The 19,467-nt window shown below is 42.7% G+C and overlaps 1 protein-coding gene across 2 annotated transcripts in view; it reads right to left on the bottom strand.

The window, feature by feature from the left end:
• Positions 1-5,454: 5,454 nt before the first annotated feature.
• Positions 5,455-19,467, bottom strand: part of CTH (cystathionine gamma-lyase) — a 38,763-nt gene continuing 24,750 nt past the window's right edge. For both annotated transcript variants that reach the window (XM_019489110.2, XM_059727940.1), the window contains exons 10-12: positions 16,808-16,860; positions 10,732-10,870; positions 5,455-6,999 (exon numbers count right to left, since the gene is read on the bottom strand). In XM_019489110.2, the coding sequence (XP_019344655.1) occupies positions 6,973-6,999; positions 10,732-10,870; positions 16,808-16,860 (219 nt within the window). In that variant the 3' untranslated portion in view covers positions 5,455-6,972. The remainder of the gene's footprint in view (positions 7,000-10,731; positions 10,871-16,807; positions 16,861-19,467) is intronic.

Raw genomic sequence — 19,467 nt, 5'->3', positions numbered from 1 at the left:
CCAGCTCCCCTGCACTAGGTAGGAAAAGTAACTGGGGGTCAGGTGACCCCAGCCAGATGACTGTCCAGTCTTCTTTTGAAGATTTCCAGGGTAGGTGATTGCACCACCTCCGGAGGAAGCTTATTCCACAGTCTGGGCATGCTGACTGTGAAGAAGTTTTTCCTAATGTTGAGCCTGAAACGGTCTTCCAGGAGCTTGTAGACATTAATCCTGGTTTTCCCCAAGGGTGCCCTGGTGAACAATTGTTCACCAAGCCTTTGATGTACTCCCCAAGTGTAGTGGTAAGCTGCTACCACATCCCCTCTCAGTTTTCTCTTTTTTCAGGCTGAAGAGTCCCAGGTCCCTCAGCCTTTCCTCATATAGCTTGCTGTGTATGTCTCTGATCATACAGATCTCTCTTCTCTGGACTCTCTCAAGCTGATGATTTAGAGGAGTTTGATTTAATAAACTCTGGCCTGAAGGCAGAGCTCTCAGAATTGTGAAGCACATTTCAACCTAAAACACACAATAAGCATTTTATTCCAACTCTACTGAAGCACTGGATATTTCGCTTAGCAGAAGAAAGTGAGATGCCTTGTATCCTTATGCAGACTTAAATACAAATCTTTATGTATGTGCTTAACTTGACTAACACAAATGGTGCGGAAATAGAAAAAATATGCATGGTAGGAATACTAAAGCAATCTGTAAATGCTTACAGGATTGGGGCCTTAGATTATGAGTTCTTTGGGGAAGGCATCATCCTTTTGTTGCATATTTTACCACAGGGCTGTCCAACTTCTAAACGGCTGGGGGAAGAATGCTCTGTGGGCCGCACCAGTGGGGGCCACACCCTCAGACCACATCAGGGTGAGCCATAGGTGCCCTGCTGTGCAGAGGCCTGGCCCCTCCCCCGTTGCATTGTGCATCTGTGTGACTCCAGGCTCACCCTCAGCTTCCCTGCCCATGTTTCAGTTTCATAGTTGGTACGGTTGGAAAGGACCTGAGCAGATCATCAAGTCTGATCCCCTGCCATGGCAGGAAAGAGTACTGGGGTCAAACGACCCCGGCAAGGTGTTAGTCTAGCCTCCTCTTAAAGAGCCCCAGGGTAGCAGCCAGCACCACTTCTCTTCGAAGTTGGTTCCAGCTCCTAGCCGCCCTGACAGTGAAGTAGCGCCTCCTGATGTCTAGTCTGAATCTACCTTCTGCCAGCTGTTGTGGTACAGCCTCCTGGATAAGGGCAGGCAGCAAAAGCTGGAGGGAGGAGGGGGAGGCCAGAGGCTCAGGCTGCCCTTGAAGCCAGAGATGCACGGGGAGCAGGCTAGGCAAGAGCCCAGGGGCCACAGTGTAACTTCTCACAGACTGTCTGCACCCTGCTAGCTGGACAGCCCTGTTTTACAGCATTTGGCACCCTGGGATCCTGTTTCATAAATTGGCTTTATGGCATTAACACTATACTAACAGTTCATAACTGGAGTTACTGAGGGTATGGACAGGCTATACTCCATTTCATAACAGCACTGGGGGGGTGTACAGGTGTTCCATTCCCTTGGGCGGGGAGCTACCAAGTCACCGCCAAGGTGAGTTCTCCAGCCAGGTGGTGACTGGGGGCTGCTCCTTAGGTTCCTCTCCCCTCTGTCCCTAGGGAAGCATGATCATTGACAGCCTGCCCTCTGTTTGCAGAGGAAGGGGGTAGGCTATCAATACTCAGCTGGCAGCTGCTGAAAAGTTTCTTCTGTTGCCTGTATTCCAGAGGAAAAAGCAATCTGGGCTTATGGTAGAGGTGATATCTTTTATAGGTATATATATATATATATATATATATATCACATACTTGCAGTAGTTGTTGCTTGCTTACTATAAAAATATATATCATATATATATATGATATGCTGAGGAAGGGGGTAGGTTATATATGTATGATGTGCCAAGGAAATATATACATATGTATACATGATATATAGCCTACCTTCTTCCTTGGCATATCAAATATATATGATGATTCGGGTTTTTATAATAAACAAGAAAGCAAGGACTACTGCAGGTATGTAAATATTTATACATATTTACATACATATATGTATATATATTTACATACATATTACATACATGCATACATACCACACACACACACACACACACACACACACACTATATACACACACGTGTGTGTGTGTGTGTGTGTGTGTGTGTGTGTGTGTGTGTGTGTGTGTGTGTGTGTTGGATTTTTATAGTAAACAAGGAAATACTATTGAAATTAAAAGGCCCAGCCTGCAATTAACAAAAAAAAAAAGAAAAAAAAAAGGCAGACACTATTCACCTGCATTTGGCACAAGGAAATTCAGTGGGATTCTGGGAAGGTTCTATCCATGCAGCTATATCTTCCCTGGATGCATGAATGCATATATACATATATATTAATATGCAAGGAAGAATTTTTGTGGACTAGAAAGAACATATAGCAAAATATGAAAAGCAAAATGTATAATAGCAACAGAGAGGGGTAGTTGTGGATAGGTTTGTACAAATATAACTTAAAATTGATAGTAATGCAAAACACTTCATTATACTTATTTCCTTTCCCCCTTTTTTGCAGTTTGTCTTTGAAGCTTTCCAGAAGAGGGACTCTGGGTTGACACTTCTTCATACTGTCTGACAGGTTTCAATAATGTTGTCTAGAGAAACAGGCAGAACAATAATTTACCTGGCAAGAATGTCATACTTTTGATAAGTTTCCTCTACTATTCTAGAGGATAGGAAACAGGAAGGAAGACAGAAGTTGTTACTTACGTGCTACAGCAATAGGCACCCTATAAATAATGTTGCTGTAATGGAGAGTTTTATGCTATTTTAGCACATCATCTTGGTTAGGTACAGACATTCAAAAAGCTTGAGGCAGAATCAAAGTTACAGTTTTCTGTAAACAGAATAGGTTAGATCAGTAGCAAACATAACACACATTTGTCTTTTGGTGGGGGTGGGTTGGATGCAAATCTTAGATTGGGTTCCATCCCCAGCGCTATAGTTGAAACGTTTAGACTTTCTAAACGTTTTGACTAGCTTCGTTTTGTTTCAAGGCTGTTTTGACACCCTTTTTGTTTTGATTTTGCTGTTTTGACCTCAAAATGAGTCAAAACAGTGTTGAAACAGAACAGCCGGCGAAATTCGCACAGCCCTAATGAAAAGTGGTCTCTTTGGTTCAAGTGATTATGGCGGACACATTCCTATTGCCAAGGACACACATTGAAGGTATGTGGCTAGTATAATGTCCAGCCACCTGACTCTTCACTGAATGACTCGTGTATAATTGGGCTGATTTGGTGCAATATTTGGTACAAGTCTGGGGAAGAAGAGGGGAGAGTGGAGGGAGTGAAGGAAAAGGCTCAAAACTCATACCCCAGGAGCCAAAGCAAGATGCTGTCACCACATCCCAGCATGTAATAGGTGCAGCTAGGGAAAGAGGATTTGGTGTGTCAAAACAGCAGCAAGCCTGACAAACACATTTATTTTAGAGTGCCAGCACCAAAGCGGGGAAATTCATAGCCACTGCAGACACACTCCTAGGGTGTGTCCACACATGCAGACACATGTGCTTGCAGCAGCTCAAATAGAAACGGTGCAAATTTGAGCTGGGGCTTTTTGCCTCAATGCATGTGTCCAGACATGTGCTTTGTTGTGGAGCAAATTGTTCCACTTGGAGCATAATAACCCTGCCTGGCTCCTCCTGGATCTGCAGGCAGAGGGAGCTAGAGCCTGGGGCCAGCCTGTGCTGTCCCCAGCAGTCTAAAAAGTTGCCCTGTCCTGGCCCCACCCATACAAAAAGCTGCCCTGGCAAGTAGCTCAGGGCTATTTGCTCTCAGGAGCTTCTGGGGCTGCTTTCCTCTCCCTTGTCTGTGCACATTTCTGGGCAAAGCACCAGTAGGAGGCATCCACTGGCTCCTTGGATGCCTTTGAGGACCGGTGGGTGCAGCTTGGGTGGGCTCTGCTCGGTGTCCCCCTCTGGACAGCTTTTTTTCTGGGGATGCTGGGGGAAGGGGGGCAGTGATCGGGGGAGCTTGGGGGGCAGGCAGGGGGGGAAGGGATCAGGGGGATATGGGGCTGGGCAGGGCAGGGATCAGGGGGCTTGAAGGGCAGGTGGGGGATGGGGCCAGGGATTGGGTTCAGGGGGGGATGAGGCCTGGCGGGCAAGGGATCAGGGGGCTTGGGGGGTAGGCAGGGGGTGCGGCTGGGTGGTGCAGGGATCTGGGGAAGCAGGTGGGGCCAGACGGGGTCCCTCCCCATGGTCCCCCCCTCCTCCAGCCCCACCGACATCCTACTTACCAGCACTGGAGCTTGGGTCCAGGTCCCTGCAGCTGGCACACTGCCTGCTCTGCGCGGGCAGGCAGCATGCTTCAGCACCAGGGTGAGGGCCAACCATAGAGCCACTCTGGCTGCCAGAGCGTCTCTATGGAGGACCCAGCCTCTGGTTGCCTCAGGAAACAGTTTGGGACCATGCCCTGCCCTGCTCTTTTTCACTCCAGTTTTTTTTGACCCTGGATATCCAGGGGTCTAAATTTTGCTTCCGTGCTGGAAGTTTGCAGCACAGGAAACCTTTTCCCCTTCCTGCACGTGCCTCTTGCAACGTCTCAAAGGGGTTTGAGATGCTGCAAGAGGCACGTGTGGGCTCGTCTGGATGTGCTCCTAGAGAGTAAAATTCTAGGCTGTAGGAGCTGAGCAGAGGCATGGAAATGTTTTTTTAAATTGATATTAACCTTTCTATGCCTACCTCTCTCCCCATTACCACCACCAACAAAAAATGTAATTATTCCTTAACCATCTTCAAAACTGCCCTTACAAGAAGTAAAGTAACTTGTGAAAGAATCTGCTATAGCACCTTCTTGCAGAGGTGAATGAATGAAGTATTTTATTTTCTTTCATCTCCATTCCCTTCTGGTATGCCATTGTGCTTTGACAACACAAAGTATTTACACTTTAGGAAGTGAAGTTTGAAGTGTTTGCAATAGGAAGAGTTTGTACTTCCCTGACCTCTTGAGATACCACAGGCAATTTAGATGGATTATAACCAGGAATACTGCCTCAGAAAGTGATAAGTATGTTTCCCGTAATTCCTTCACAAGCTTTAAAAATATTTTTGTGGCTGTTTGCTAAATCATGGTGCATGGGCTGTTTAGACTTTTACTTAAAAAATATCAACTATCTTCTACAATCAAATCTGCCAATAAAGCTGACCATGTTTCATGCATCTTCACAATTCAGTATTTGGGAACACATAGAAAACAAACCCTTCCAGTTTTTTCTCATATCTTAATTTCTTCATTCTAATCCCCATAGTTTGTCCAACCATAATGAAAACTCAGGTGCCAGAATTATTCTAAAATAGAAATGGGAGCAGAGCATCCCATGTTCATTTTTAGATTGTTATTAGTAGCAATGGCTTAAAGCTATTTACAAAAAAAAAAAACAACTCCAAACAGCTGGTTTTGATGTCTGCCTTATTTACTAAAACATTCCAGTTACAATACACAGAGAACACTGTAATCCAATTCTGGATTGCAAATAAAAAGTGATACGGTTTTAAAAGGCCAAAGAACTAAACTTGATTAAATACCCCTTATTTACTAAAACGGGGCATCTGTACGTCTTTAGGTTTGAGAAAGCTACACTTTCAAAAACATCAATATGTTTGCGATTAATGCTCCATTTTTCCCTTCATTATCTACCTTAGGAATTCAAATATGCAATAACACGAATTCCAGATTGACAAAGGAAGAATTAAGACTGAAGTATTTTCTCAGGGTAAAACATTCCACTGATACTTTCAGACTCAATGCTGTTACTTTATCAGTGCAACCTGTCTCTGTCTTTACTGGACTACTTGTGTTGAAGGGTGTTCAAAATTCAGCTTTTCAATTATAACTATGGATCTGAACTCTTGTTTCAATACCTACGTTAAGAAAGTAGATGATATTTGAACACGCATACCTCCTAAAATCTACACATTTCAAACAATGGACCCAATGCAGGAAACCTTTATTCATGTGAACATATACCTTCATGTAAGTAAAAGTTAAAAGTTTAAAAAGAAACCCATTTTCTTATATCAAAATCATCAGTTGTATAACAAATTGTAATACATTTCATTTTAATTCAAGAGAGAATTTAAAATAGGTGTTTCAATCAATCCCTTTTGCTTTAGATTTCAAATATAGGACTAAGGCTCATAAAATTAGCTACAGAACCAGAAAAAAAGCAGTCCTTATAATTAAATGCATAATGGAATTTTCAAAATATCAACTAAAGTGTTTAAACAAAATTAAGTAAACTTACAAAAATGCCACTAGGTCAGCTGCAGAAATTTACACTGCAGAATAAGGCATCTGATTTTGCTTCATTTTTAATATTGCACAAAATATCTAGAGGAAAAAAAAGTAAAGGCAAACCACATTTGAGGTTGTCATTCAAAAGAATCTGAGTTAGAGCAAGCAGCATTCCAAATATACCTTCAGGGTTAAAGGTAAATGTGATGATAAAAAAAACAAGAAAACCCTGCAGAATCCTGGTAAAAGAAAGAAAAAGGATGCACCAGCAGGAAAGCAGCATCCTCTAGCATGATAAACATTTATCACGTACAGCATAATAAACACCAGCTTTTAACCGCCATTGGGAGAGAGACATTATTCCTGAGTGTACATCACAGCTGCCCTCAGCACCACCACTACTCTGGAAGAAGTATAACCAAGTCACAAGAGCAAAGGATGATAACATCACATGAGGATAACACATCTGAAAGTAGTTTTGTGCACTATTACACAACCCTTATTGAATCCCTTTGGAAAGTGAGGCTAAAGGCACAAATGAAAATTGCCTAGATTCAGTTAAAGTTAAGATAGGGTTCAATTTTCAAAGGCAAATCTGAAGAAACTCATCAGCAGTTTGGCTTTTCATTTAATCTTCTCTGGTATTTTAGCTGTGTGGTGTTCCAACTTCTGACTTCTAGTTGCGAACAGTGTACTCTGGGAACTGTAGTAACAGAAAACATGAACAACATAATCGTATTGTGTCTGCTCTCAGTTACAAAGCTGTTTATTTTAGCACAGAAGATATGTTGGCCACACATTTCCATTGCATTATTTATACCTCACAGTTGCTTGCCTGCTGTTAGAAATTAAAATATTTTAATTTTGGCCGATTTTGCAAATCAACACATACAGCATGCTTATTTTAGAGAGAACATGTTTGTTTTAAAGCAATGCAATATCACTATAAATCCATTCCAACAGTATGAAGCTCAGATCTATATAGAGATATATATATAGATACAGAGATATCTATATATCTATCATGGCGCAGTAAACACAGGGTACAAGATGTAAAGCAGTGCGCTATCAAGTCTGGTCCTGTCCATGCTGCTACTGGACTTGTATTAACTTAAGCAGGCTACTTAAATAGACTTTGGATCAGTTCAGGCCCACAGAGAAGTTAAATCCGTAAAAGTCTTTCCACTCACTTAAATGTTCCGGTCCAGGCCTACAAAAACTAATTATTAACCTGATTCTGAAGATGGTTGAATATTCTGAACTTCTGCTGAAATCCGTGTTGTTGGTGCTCAACATCTTTCAGAAATCAACTCCTAGATGTACTAAAGTTATGGTGCCATTAACTAATTATCACATCTATCTGAATCCAAGACATCTTCAAATTTAAGACAGCCCCCCAATAGTCAGATTCTTTACATGAAAATTATAAATTTATTATAATTTTTCATGTATAGAATCCAACTATTGGAAGGTCAGCTGTGCTTAACAGACAAAAGGAGAGAACCATCTGTCCGTTCTTAAAGGACAAGAGGAGAGAAATATCCAGTGTAGTAGCAGAGAACTATCCAAGCGTAGTATTCTGTCCTGATGTACCTGTGTTGTAACAGAGGACCCTGACAGAGGTGGGATCTGATCTGCAGTCCTAACTATTGTGCCTCCTGCCATGCTACACGTGCACTGTAGGAGGCACAACTGTGGGACTCGGGATCAGATCCCAATCACATCCTACAGCTGGTACTGGGAGAACCCGAGATCATGAGCCCAGGCTCCTCCTGCACCAGCAAATAGAAGCCGGGTACCCACTGCACCTGGCTCAGAGCACCAGTAAGCTGATCAGCACTCACTACATGTTCAATTTAAGGTGTGATAGGAACCAGCCCAAAATGATTACACATATGTTTTGTAATAACTACAGCTTATTTCCTGTCATCATGTCACTAACTACATGAACATGTGGCCAGGTTACTACTTAAGATGTGATTAACTAAGATAATCATGTCTTAAGTGTAATGTCTGCCAGGAGCCAGCATGTCATAAACAATTATTATAGCTAAAATACCATGATGCCAACATTCAAATGCAAGAACAGGACATTGTACTACTACTTTGTTTCTACATAGATTGATGGTCCATACCAGAGCTGAGTGCTCCACTTTAGATTATTCATTTATGTTTCTGTTCACTTGAGTAGGAATGCTTGTAAAAGGCACTAATGCTATTATATTTTTGAGAGGGGGTACTAATCACAGTACCAACCTATCCAAAAGCCAGTATAAATGTTTGTGTAAAACCACAGGAGGAGCAGGTTACATTGATCAATTCTTACTGTTTTTTTAAAGGACACATCTTGAAAAAGGAAGATTAAATGTAATATTTTATCCACTATTAGCATGAAATAATTTTAATCAATTGCCAAGAGAGAACGAGTACATAACATTTGAATTGAAGACTAAAGTAACAATCTTAAAAAGCTACCAGAATAAAAATTTAACAATTGTTTCCTGAATTTAAGCAAAGGTTTAAGTATTTTTATCTGCTTTGTAAATAACAGCTATCTTCCTTCTTAAAAAGTGCATACAATTCTGTTCTCTTTTATTAAACCACCCCAAATAGTTGGAGAATAGTTATTAAGCAAGCTTTCGAGTTCAAAAACCCTTCGTCAGGCTAAGGAAGCTTCAGCAGTTGGTGTGTGCTCCTCCTGGATGGAATGAAAAGTAAAGAAGCCAAGGGCTGGGCTGGGCAGTCAGTTGCCAGGCAAATTATAATGTGTAAAAAATCCAATGTCTATATTTAGTCCATGATCTCTAGTATCCAGGAGGTTGATGAAATGGAGCTCGTAGGCTCATCTCTGGGAAGTGTTGTGCAAGTTTCCCTTGAGGATCAGGACTGAGAGACTGGAGAGAGAGTGGCCCTCCTGTGAGAAATGTGCCCCTGGTGAGTACTTACCGGTGGGGGCACATTTCTCACAGGAGGGCCACTCTCTCTCCAGTCTCTCAGTCCTGATCCTCAAGGGAAACTTGCACAACACTTCCCAGAGACAAGCCTATGAGCTCCATTTCATCAACCTCCTGGATATTAGAGATCATGGACTAAACATAGACATTGGATTTATGACACATTATAATCTGCCTGGCAACTGACTCCCCAGCCCAGCCTCTGGCTTCTTTACTTTTCATTCCATCCAGGAGGAGCACACACCAACTGCTGAAACTTCCTTAGCCTGACGAAGGGTTTTTGAACTCAAAAGCTTGCTTAATAACTATTCTCCAACTATTTGGGTTGGTCTAATAAAAGATATCAGATTCACCCAAGGAACCTTGTCTGCCTATGTCCTTAGACCAACACGGCTACAACCTACACCCCTACAATTCTGTTCCACGTTCCACTCCCAACATTCTATCAATCAATCACCAGTCACCAGATGACCACACCTGTCAGTTCTGTTATTGTCAGAGTCTAAGAAATCCACATATATGCATTAGAAATCAACATATCCACATTTTTAAATGGCAAAAGTGGGCAACCGTATTGTTTGGAGAATGCCAATCAGCATTTAAAACTAAAGTTCATCATTTTTAAAATACATTGAATATAATAAGTGAATGAGAGACAGTAGGACAGTGCTAAACACCTGCTATATTTTTTAATTATCTGAGGCCCCCTCTACATGTTACAGGTATCACATAACTTACTGGTTAACTGCACCATTACCTTAAGAACAGCTACCCACGCAAAGTACTTATTATGCCATAGAAAACTCCAACTAGCTTTAAAGTTAGACCTAAAAAATGTATACTAACTTTACAGCTAGGAGCTACGAAGCTTTAATTTGCAAGTGTAGCAGGGTCTCCCCAGTTGTTGGCAGGGCTCCTAGCCTCAGGGGTGCACCATGCTCAATGGAGGCTGGGAGTCCCACAACTAAGAGGACTCTCAGCCTCAACAGCTACCATCTCTGGGTCCTGGCAGCACCCCATATCTGCTGAGACCTAGAGTCCCATAGCTGCAAGTTCTGGTTCCAGGCAGTGCGCCTCCTGGTGCTGGAACCTAGTGCTTGAAGCCCCAGGGGTTGGGAGAGCATACCAGCTGCAATCTCCCAGCCTCAGGTGGTGCATGAAAACCCTGGTGCTGGCCTTAATCTCCTAGTCTTCACGTACCTTCAGGGCTGGAAGATCATGGCTGAGGGGGCTCCCAGTCATGGGTACTTGCTTCTTGCCAGTACAGGAGGGGGGCCAGGATCAGGCAATAATGTGCAATAGGATCTAATGTGCAATTCTATAATCATGCATATGAGGCATGGCAGGAGGTGTGATTATGTGCATTGCACATTAGATCCCATTGCATCTTTACCTGTAGAGGGGCCTGACAGAGTAACTTTATTTCAAAAATAACGTGGAAGGGATTTTTAACTTTCAGAAAGCTCTGATGCATGACTTACTGCTGCCTTCAAAGCTTGATCCAGATCTTCTAGTAGATCTTCTTTATCTTCCAAACCAATTGATAAACGAATTAAAGTATCAGTGATTCCAAGAGCTTCTCTATCCTCTTCAGAAACTGCAGCATGAGTCATGACAGCCCTAAAAGACAAGAACAGTCTTTCTATTTAAACCTTGCCTTCATAAAGACCAGACAAATCAGTTATCTGTTACGTTCATAGAATTAAGAATGTCATAGTGACTCTACAGCAAATTTTGCAATATTCTCTACTTAATCTTAATCATAAATCAAGATCTTCAGCTAATGTAAACGTGTGGCTCCAATGAAGTCAATGATTACCAGCATCAGATGACCTGGCACAATATTTTCTGACTGATAAATAACTGGTAAAAAATATTATTTTAGAATTTTACCTCTTTTTTTTTTTTAAGTGATAAGGCCTAAACATATTTCTTCCAATACCCTTTTTATTATTACATAGAAAAAATATAATACTACATAAGAAAATATGTCTCAGTTTTCTTTCAAAAAATGTATTTGAGAAATTCAAAGGGAGTAATATTTGATGAAGGTTTGTCTTTAAAAAGCTATCTATTCAAAAGGTAGCTTCCACTTTAATGTAAAAACTGGTAGAATTTTAAAAGTAGTAGGTCCAAATACTCCTCTTACTTTGCGAGGAAGTGCTTCTAATGCATTAAATCAATAAGCAGGAAAATTTAATTAAACATTTATTTTAATCTTGTTTCCTTTTTTTTATTTTTCAGTTCTTGTTCTCAAGACAAGTTTATTTTTGGTAACTGGTAATCATTAAAACATGCAGATTTGTACTCAGAGTCTTTACATTAAAATTTAGCACTTCTTGCTAGGACACAGTGTATCCATACAATTTTTTCAGTTACTACGTATTTAACATTTACTCAGGTTATTATTTTTAATTTTTTTAACGTTAGGAAATGATGAAAGACATTTCTTTTTTACTAGATAATGAGGATTTTTTTAAACTTAAGATAGGTGTCAAGCTTTATTTGGACAGAAATTGGAACTAAATAAAAATGTACAAACAGAACGTAATACCTATGACTTAAATACAACTACCTTAAACGTCCTGATTGTGTAAGAAATAAAAGTATGTGAAAGGATATTTTATATTTAAAACAGTTTAACTAAACAAAGGGGGCAGTTTCTTTAAGTAATAAACTTAACTGAGAGTTACCAGGTCCTTCAAGATTTTAGAACTAGTGGATCATATTCTCTCAAGCATAGCATTTATTCATCATTTAGGATAACAAACACTTTCATACTTTTTCAACTCTCAGTCAAGTTAGAATGAACTAACTTGAAATGGAAAAAATAATGTTCTGTGTACATACAGAAAAGAACACTGTGGTCAAAGGTCAAATTAGTACCAGTATTTCAACAAACTCTGATTCCAGACGCTCATCCATTCAGTGGTTTGACCTCCTTTAAAACGTCAGCAACAAATATTAGTTGCTTACAGTTATAAATGGTTCTGATAAATTATAAAAAACCATTAACACTAGTTGTCATTGTTGCAAATATAATTAAAAAAACAATTTAAATGAAAATTTTCACATTTAATTTTTTTAAAAAATACGTTGTTTATTGTCTGCTTGGGAAAAAATAGGTTATTACCAATAGGATGTACAGAGTTGAAAGAAATCAGTACAACAAAATAAAGTTTATTTTCATTGCTGGCTACAATGATTCTGTAGTCTAAGCAGAGGGGTACAGATCTCAGAAGTGTAATGGCTATTTTAATTTGTAAATCTATAGCTTGGGTCAGACCATACTGGGCATAAGCAATAAAATATTGTTATATACCCAAAAAACTTAATATGAACAACAGGTGCAATTTAGTTTAGTGTGCCAACTATGCCCCCTTGTGTAAGCAATTAGAATAGCAGTACAGTAGTAAGACTGAAGAATAAGTACAGTTACGTTTATCTTGTACAGCATATCTTGTACAGCATCATTATCTGATCCATTATTCTATTTGGGTTTCAGGTTCACTCTTAAAACAAACCAGAACACCATACAGTGAGGCAAAAAAAAGCCATTAACAAGAATGTGGAGAGCACTGGAAAACATTTCTGGGGTTAACAGGGTCTAAAACAGGGGTAGGCAACCCCTGGCACTCATGCCAGAGCGTGGTACATGAAGGCATTTTTGCTTGGCACTTGCACCTCAGGTAAGGGGCCAGGGCTGTGTTACTACAACAAGGTTCAGACCCTTTGCAGCTTCCCCACCTTCTGCCCCTGTCATGCCAACATCTTACAAGTCAAGGTTGCAGGTGTTTTTGGTACTCTGCCTAAAAAAGTTGACAACCCTGATCTTAAATGTCTAGTTGATCCAATTGCTACCGCCAAAAGTCACCATGAGACAATGGTACAATGAAGATCATATTCTTTCTTTGACTCTGCCCACCATTTTACTAATCTAGTTGAGAAGTCCAAGATAAAAGAAAAAGAGACTGAAGACTTTGGGTGAAACTCTTAAAAGGCTAGCAGAGAACTTGTCCCCCAACAGGAGAGAAGGCTAAGACAGCTTCGAGCACCTTTGATTCTTCCCATCCTTACCATTCTCCTGAGCCCTGAAGGTCCATGTTAGTTACTACAGGCTCCAAGGGCTACCTACCCTTTAGGCTATTCCACTGCACATAATCTCTACACTGATACAACCCTTATTCTCCCTAGTGATGCATTTGCAGCTTCGAGTAATAACTTGAGTACTTTATCTTGACCGGGTTGTACTCTGTGTTTGTGCTTTCAGATCTATCAACAATTCACTTCTGATAAGACAGATAAAAAATCCTCTTTATCTTATGCCATGCTGTGTTCCTACTGGAATCGCTGTACTGCCATTGGTCACAGCACCTACAAGGAAAAACTGCAGACAGCTGAATGCAGTTGGACCTGCTGAGCAATCATGGTTGATATATCCAGGATTTTGTCACAACCCAAGGGTGTGATTTGGTGTGTGCGCGCTTCGGCACTGCTAAATTACTTCCCGCCACTCATAGCTTTCTTTGCAGGGTGCATTTCTGAGCTGCAAAGAGGGAAATACACGTTGCAAAGAAGTTCCCACCATTTGTATTAGGATCCGCGCCACGTTATTGGCTGACTCCTAATTTAGGCACACGTGGCAGCTAGCGATTGGCTTGCTAGTTGTACAAAAGGCTTGGGTAGTTTCCGCCCAAGCCGGAGGAGGGAGGATGAGAGAGATTCTGTGTGAAGATCTCCAAGCGCTGTGGACCCTTGCGGACCCGACGCGCCTCCCCTAAGCAGGCAAGAGAGGTAATAGAACCGAGCCTACGGAGCTTTCGCCTCTCCCCATTGCTGCCTGATCCCTCAACATACCCTTCCCTGCGCGCAAGTTCCATGGAGCCTAGCAAACTTCATGTGAGTGTACCCAGAGCTCTGTCCGGGTTCGAGTCCTGCAGGTTTATCTTCCCGTCGCCAAAAACCCCCTGCGACGTACTCTCGTGCCCTGCAGGTTTGAGTTTTGTTTTGTTGTTTTGTAACTGTAACTCAAGCAAGTTTTCCTGCCTGCACCGCGACCATCTTCGGTGTAAGTAAAATAATCTTTAATCAACCACTAAGCTTCCGTGCCTAATTCTAGCGTGCCACCTGCCTTCCCCGACCCGGCGTGTCCGGGCTGCTGGCCACAGCCCGCCGTGTGAAAAGAGGGCCTCAGACCACTCCCGGCCCGCACATGGCGACGAGAATGGGATCGGGGAAAGCACGCTGGAGCTAGAATTAGTTAAGAACTGCCCTTGGCACAGTGGAAAATGCCAAGTAGAAAGCTTTATGGAACTGGAGGCGCATATCGCTTACCCCCAGGCGGGCAGAACGGGTGAGAGATTTATCAGCAGACGCATTTCGCTGAAGGGAGAAGAGGGAGCTTCCGAAGACGGAACCCAGAAAGAGAGGGAAGTGTATCTACACCCCGCGGCATTCGGGTGTATGATGAGTGATGAGCGGGTCCTGTTCGGGCCCCTCGACAGTGTCCCTCGCCAGAGTCAACCCGGCAGGCGCAGTAAACCCGACCCTCACCCAGGAGTGTGCCCGTTGCCTAAGATACGCTCGGGAGAGTGAAGAACCGGTGCCGATCGACCGGTTCCCTCCCTTTATGCTGGCGTCTAGATTAAGGGGTTGCAAACTTCCATCCGAGCTCCGCAAAGATCTGGAGACGGAGGAACGCGCCGCGGATAAGAGGGTAGCCCCACAATACGACAAGGGGGGAGTGTTAACTACAACTTTCCGTACAATAACTGATTTAATGAATAAGAATTTAAGTTTAAAAGCCCAGCTGCGTATGGCTGTTCGAGCGGTCAAAGAAGCGGCTGCGAGAGAGAATCCTGAAACGCCACGACAAGATGGCGCCGAGCAAGAGGGAGACCGCATGGAAGAACCGGAAGAGAAGGGTGGAGCTTCGGAGAAACCCGCGAGAGTTCAGTCAGCGACTCCGCCCACCGACGCAGCGTCGTTTCCGGCAACCCCGCACACTGATGCAGCGTCGCTTCCGACGACCACACCTTCATGCCGACGAAAGGGAGAATCAAGCGGAGGAGAGCATCCACCCCTCCTGCCTGAAGCAACAACAGCAGCAGTAACCCCAGTGGCAGCAGTTCAGCCTATAACAACATCGACTCCCGAAAGAGCAGCTCGTCCTGTAACAACGATCAAACCAGTGACTGATGCGCAAGATGGAGTTTGTGCCGCCACCAATCGCATTTCTGCTTGGATGGAATTACAGCAGCTATACAAAGAATCTGAAATGGAATCTGACGAGACTATAGTCGTATGGTTAGAACTCATGTCCATGGAGTTTGAGCTTGACTAACCGCCTTGCTGTGTATAAATTTTGTAAATATGTTGAGATACGTTAACTTATTTTTTGAGAGTTTTGTTTACAGATCCGGAATTCAGAGTGCGTGGCGAAGAGAAGCCCCAAGAAGGATAACATCATCGAAAGAAGTGGGGGCCTGATGCGTGACTTCGCCGTGACGCCCACTGAAGCCCTGATCGTACAGTTCTTCATTATGAATCTGATCATGTGTATATGTATTTGTACTGGTTATTATTTGATTCGATCCCTGAAGGACGAACTTTTTATTTTAGCGAATTTTGTGTTTACTCGTTTAGTTCAGCAACCCGTAGTAAGAGCTCTTGATCACTCGAGTGACGAGCGTGCAGCATAATTCAGCTGTGCCTTCAGCAAGGGGGGATGTCACAACCCAAGGGTGTGATTTGGTGTGTGTGCGCTTCGGCACTGCTAAATTACTTCCCGCCACTCGTAGCTTTCTTTGCAGGGTGCATTTCTGAGCTGCAAAGAGGGAAATACACGTTGCAAAGAAGTTCCCGCGCCATGTTATTGGCCGACTCCTAATACAAATGGAGGGAACTTCTTTGCAACGTGTATTTCCCTCTTTGCAGCTCAGAAATGCACCCTGCAAAGAAAGCTATGAGTGGCGGGAAGTAATTTAGCAGTGCCGAAGCGCACACATACCCAATCACACCCTTGGGTTGTGACAGATTTGATCTAAATGCAGGACTCACCCCAAAGAAGTAAATGCTTAAGACCTAAGACCTAGAGGGGGTACAGCAAAATAGTGGAGAGAAGGAAGCAGAATAATGGAGAGAAGTACAGCTGGTTCTGAACTGTGTCACTCTTTTTCTGTTTTATGCCCTAACTCCCAGCATAACCAGGGCTTATAAAAGTGTCCTCAGAAAGCAGCCCTGTGGTAGAATCTTCCCTTGGCAGAACCAGGGATTTCAGGGTCACTTCACCTCTATTCTGACTGAATGGGTATAAAAAATTCATCTTTCACCTGCACCAGAAAAGTCTTTGCTTTATCTTATTTTTCCCCATTTCTTGACTATAAGAAAGTTACACTATATAAAATGTTAACTCCATGGAACTTAGGCACAAAATGAAACACTAGAACTTTTGTAATTTTCAAAATGGCCATAAAATTCAATAGCAGCTATTTTTTTTCCTTATAGTGTGTAATACAAATGTTAAGAATTGCTTTTAACGGATGCGGAATGACTTACGGGTGCTCTGCTAGGCTTTCGTATCCTCCCAGACTCTCGGCCAGTGCAAAAAGCTGCAGCAGAAAACAGCAGAAAATACACAAAAAAGTTAACATTTAATAAACAACCAGATTTCTGTCTGAGAAAAAAAAAGCGGATTAAAGTTGTTATATTTGGAAGAGAGAAAAGCAATGACATGTTTTAACTTTGCCTAGTTCTGTGTCAAAGTTTTCATACTAAGGAAGAAAACACTGGATGTAATAAGGAAAGAAAAAGACTAGTCTGTAGTTTACTGGTGAAAGTTATCTAGCAGTCTGAACTAGACTAGCCCTAAAGTGGTTAAACCCATCGAAGAAAGTATCCTGAACAATGGGATTTCTACATAGTCATACACTGACAGCACTGAAGGGGAATTTTGAGTGTAGCACATGGTGAGCAACTAAGGTAAAGGTCACAATAGAAAATGAGTGTCACAAAAGAGTTTAGCAAAGGCTAACCTGAAGGGATGCCTTGATGTTGATTACATCCAGAAGGCCGAGATGCTTTGTTTGAACAGAAAAAACCCCCAGAATCAAATCTTTAAATTTGGAATAAATGACTACTTCTCTTGTCCTTCCCCATCATCACAATTACTCTTTGAGTTTCATGCACCTTTAAACTATTTAGACCCAGTGAAAAGAAAAATTGACAAAACACCAATTTTGAGGCAGTTTACTGTATTTGTAGCTTTATCAGAAGCATAAATGTCAGAGACATCCTTCACAAGATTACTAAGACTGCATTATGATGTATCCTCTAGCATTCCTAAATCAATGATGATGGAGGGTACTAAACAGGGGATAGATCACCCTAGATGTACCCTCACAGGATCTCCCTCTACAGCACCTACCCCTGCCATTGTTGCAGTACTGGGCTAGATGGACCGTTGTTCTGATCCAGTGACAGCACTTCTTATGTTCTCACTAATACAATTTTTGCAAATGCAAGAAAGAAGTTTGGCAATGAATCCAAACTTCTGAGTGATTACCAAAACTGGTCCTTTGAGAACTGCCAATACCAGTTCAAGTCTTCACAAAGAGTGAGGTTACACATTACAATTAAATCATATTAAAGGCCTTTAAAATGCAGGTATAAAGAAGCGCTAAGAGTTAGAGTAGTTGGATGGAGAGCTGCAGCATGGGAGATGGGTGGGCTCAGCAGCAACCTGCATGCCTAGATCAAGCCCATGCTGCCCCTGCCATGCCCCCATGGCTGCCCACCAGCTCTCCTCAGGAGAAGGTGGGCAGTGGCTGTGGGAAGGAGGTAGTGGGGCTGGAACTGTGCTACAGGCTCCATCTGGCTGGCACTGGGGCTGGTGCTGAGTAACAGGGAGTGGGGATTCACCCTTCCTGTCTGCTCCCAGGCTCCCTTCCCCACCAAGCTACCCTTGCTGGGCCCAATGGCTGCTCTGTAGCTCCTCCCAGGGGAAGGAACAGCCATGGGAAGAGGGGACTGGGTGGGTGGGGAGCAGCCAGACAGCCATGGGATAGGGGTGGGTGGGCCTGGCAGCTCCCAGTGTGCCTGGAACGGGTCTGCACAACCCCTATGGTTGCCTGGCAGCTCCTTAGCCTCCCTACTCCCCTTACCCCCTCTCCCCATGGAGAGCTGCTGAGCAGTTGCTGAGGGGGGAAGGCAGGGGGCAGCTGCAAGTGAGCAGGCAGATGCGGAGCCTGGCAGGGATGTGTGGGCTGGATTGGAGCAACGGGGGCTGCAGGGAGCCCAGGAGCAGGCAGGGAGAGGGAACCCCTCTTCCCCCCTACCCCTGGCTGTCCCTCTGGGTTGATCCAGGAGACAAGGGGGTGGGTAGCATCCAAGCAGCATGTGGAATGGGGCAATCCAGGTGGCAGGTCCACGTGAGGACACAGAGATGCAGTTAAGCATCAACTCAACAACAAAACAATTGGTAAAGACAGTGGAGGCAGAAAGAAAATGTAGAAAAACAGCAATAACCCTAGATTCTGGAATCTGACTCCCACAACAGAACTGGAGTTGATTAAGCTTCAGGGGACAGGATGAACGACAAATTTAACGCAAACCTCTATTTGTGGAAGATGATTTTGAAATCGTATAGAGAGTCAAGAGGCAGGAAAAAAGGAATTCTTAGTTGGAATTTGTCAATTTAGCAATGAATTGATTCTAAAGCTGATGCAAATGTGTACAGAGACCAACAGTCATGAACAGATTAAAAAATATAAAGTGCAGATAGAAGAAAGAAAAAGCATGACTATGTTAAGAGAACAACTTTCCAGAGAGCTGTATGAAACAGACATTGATCCTTCTTTGAAGTGTGGATCAAGCAGCAGTCTCAAAGGCATTTTCTATTGCCACATGTTTGGAAGCCTGCTATCAGTATTGCATAAGCAGCAGTTACCCTGTTTTCACATACCATTCATATTACCATTTCCACAGCTGAGCAGAGATCCCAACTATATGAATGACACTTCACAAAGAGCCGATACATCCTTTGCTCCCTCTCATTAGTACCCCATCTCATAATTTCTACTCCTTAGATGTGGTAATACCCAGAATCTAAGTTAAAAAGATGGTCCCTGTCTCAAAGAAAACCACTTCCTTCTATCACTACACTGCTAGAAAACTTAAGCGAGTTATAATCTGTTTCTTCTCCATTTAAAATAATGTAC

The sequence above is a fragment of the Alligator mississippiensis genome, chromosome 5 (assembly GCF_030867095.1).
Source record: "Alligator mississippiensis isolate rAllMis1 chromosome 5, rAllMis1, whole genome shotgun sequence".
Taxonomy (NCBI): Eukaryota; Metazoa; Chordata; order Crocodylia; family Alligatoridae; genus Alligator; species Alligator mississippiensis.
Note: the sequence above shows the minus strand (reverse complement) of the source record. Positions and strands in the feature narration are given on the sequence as shown.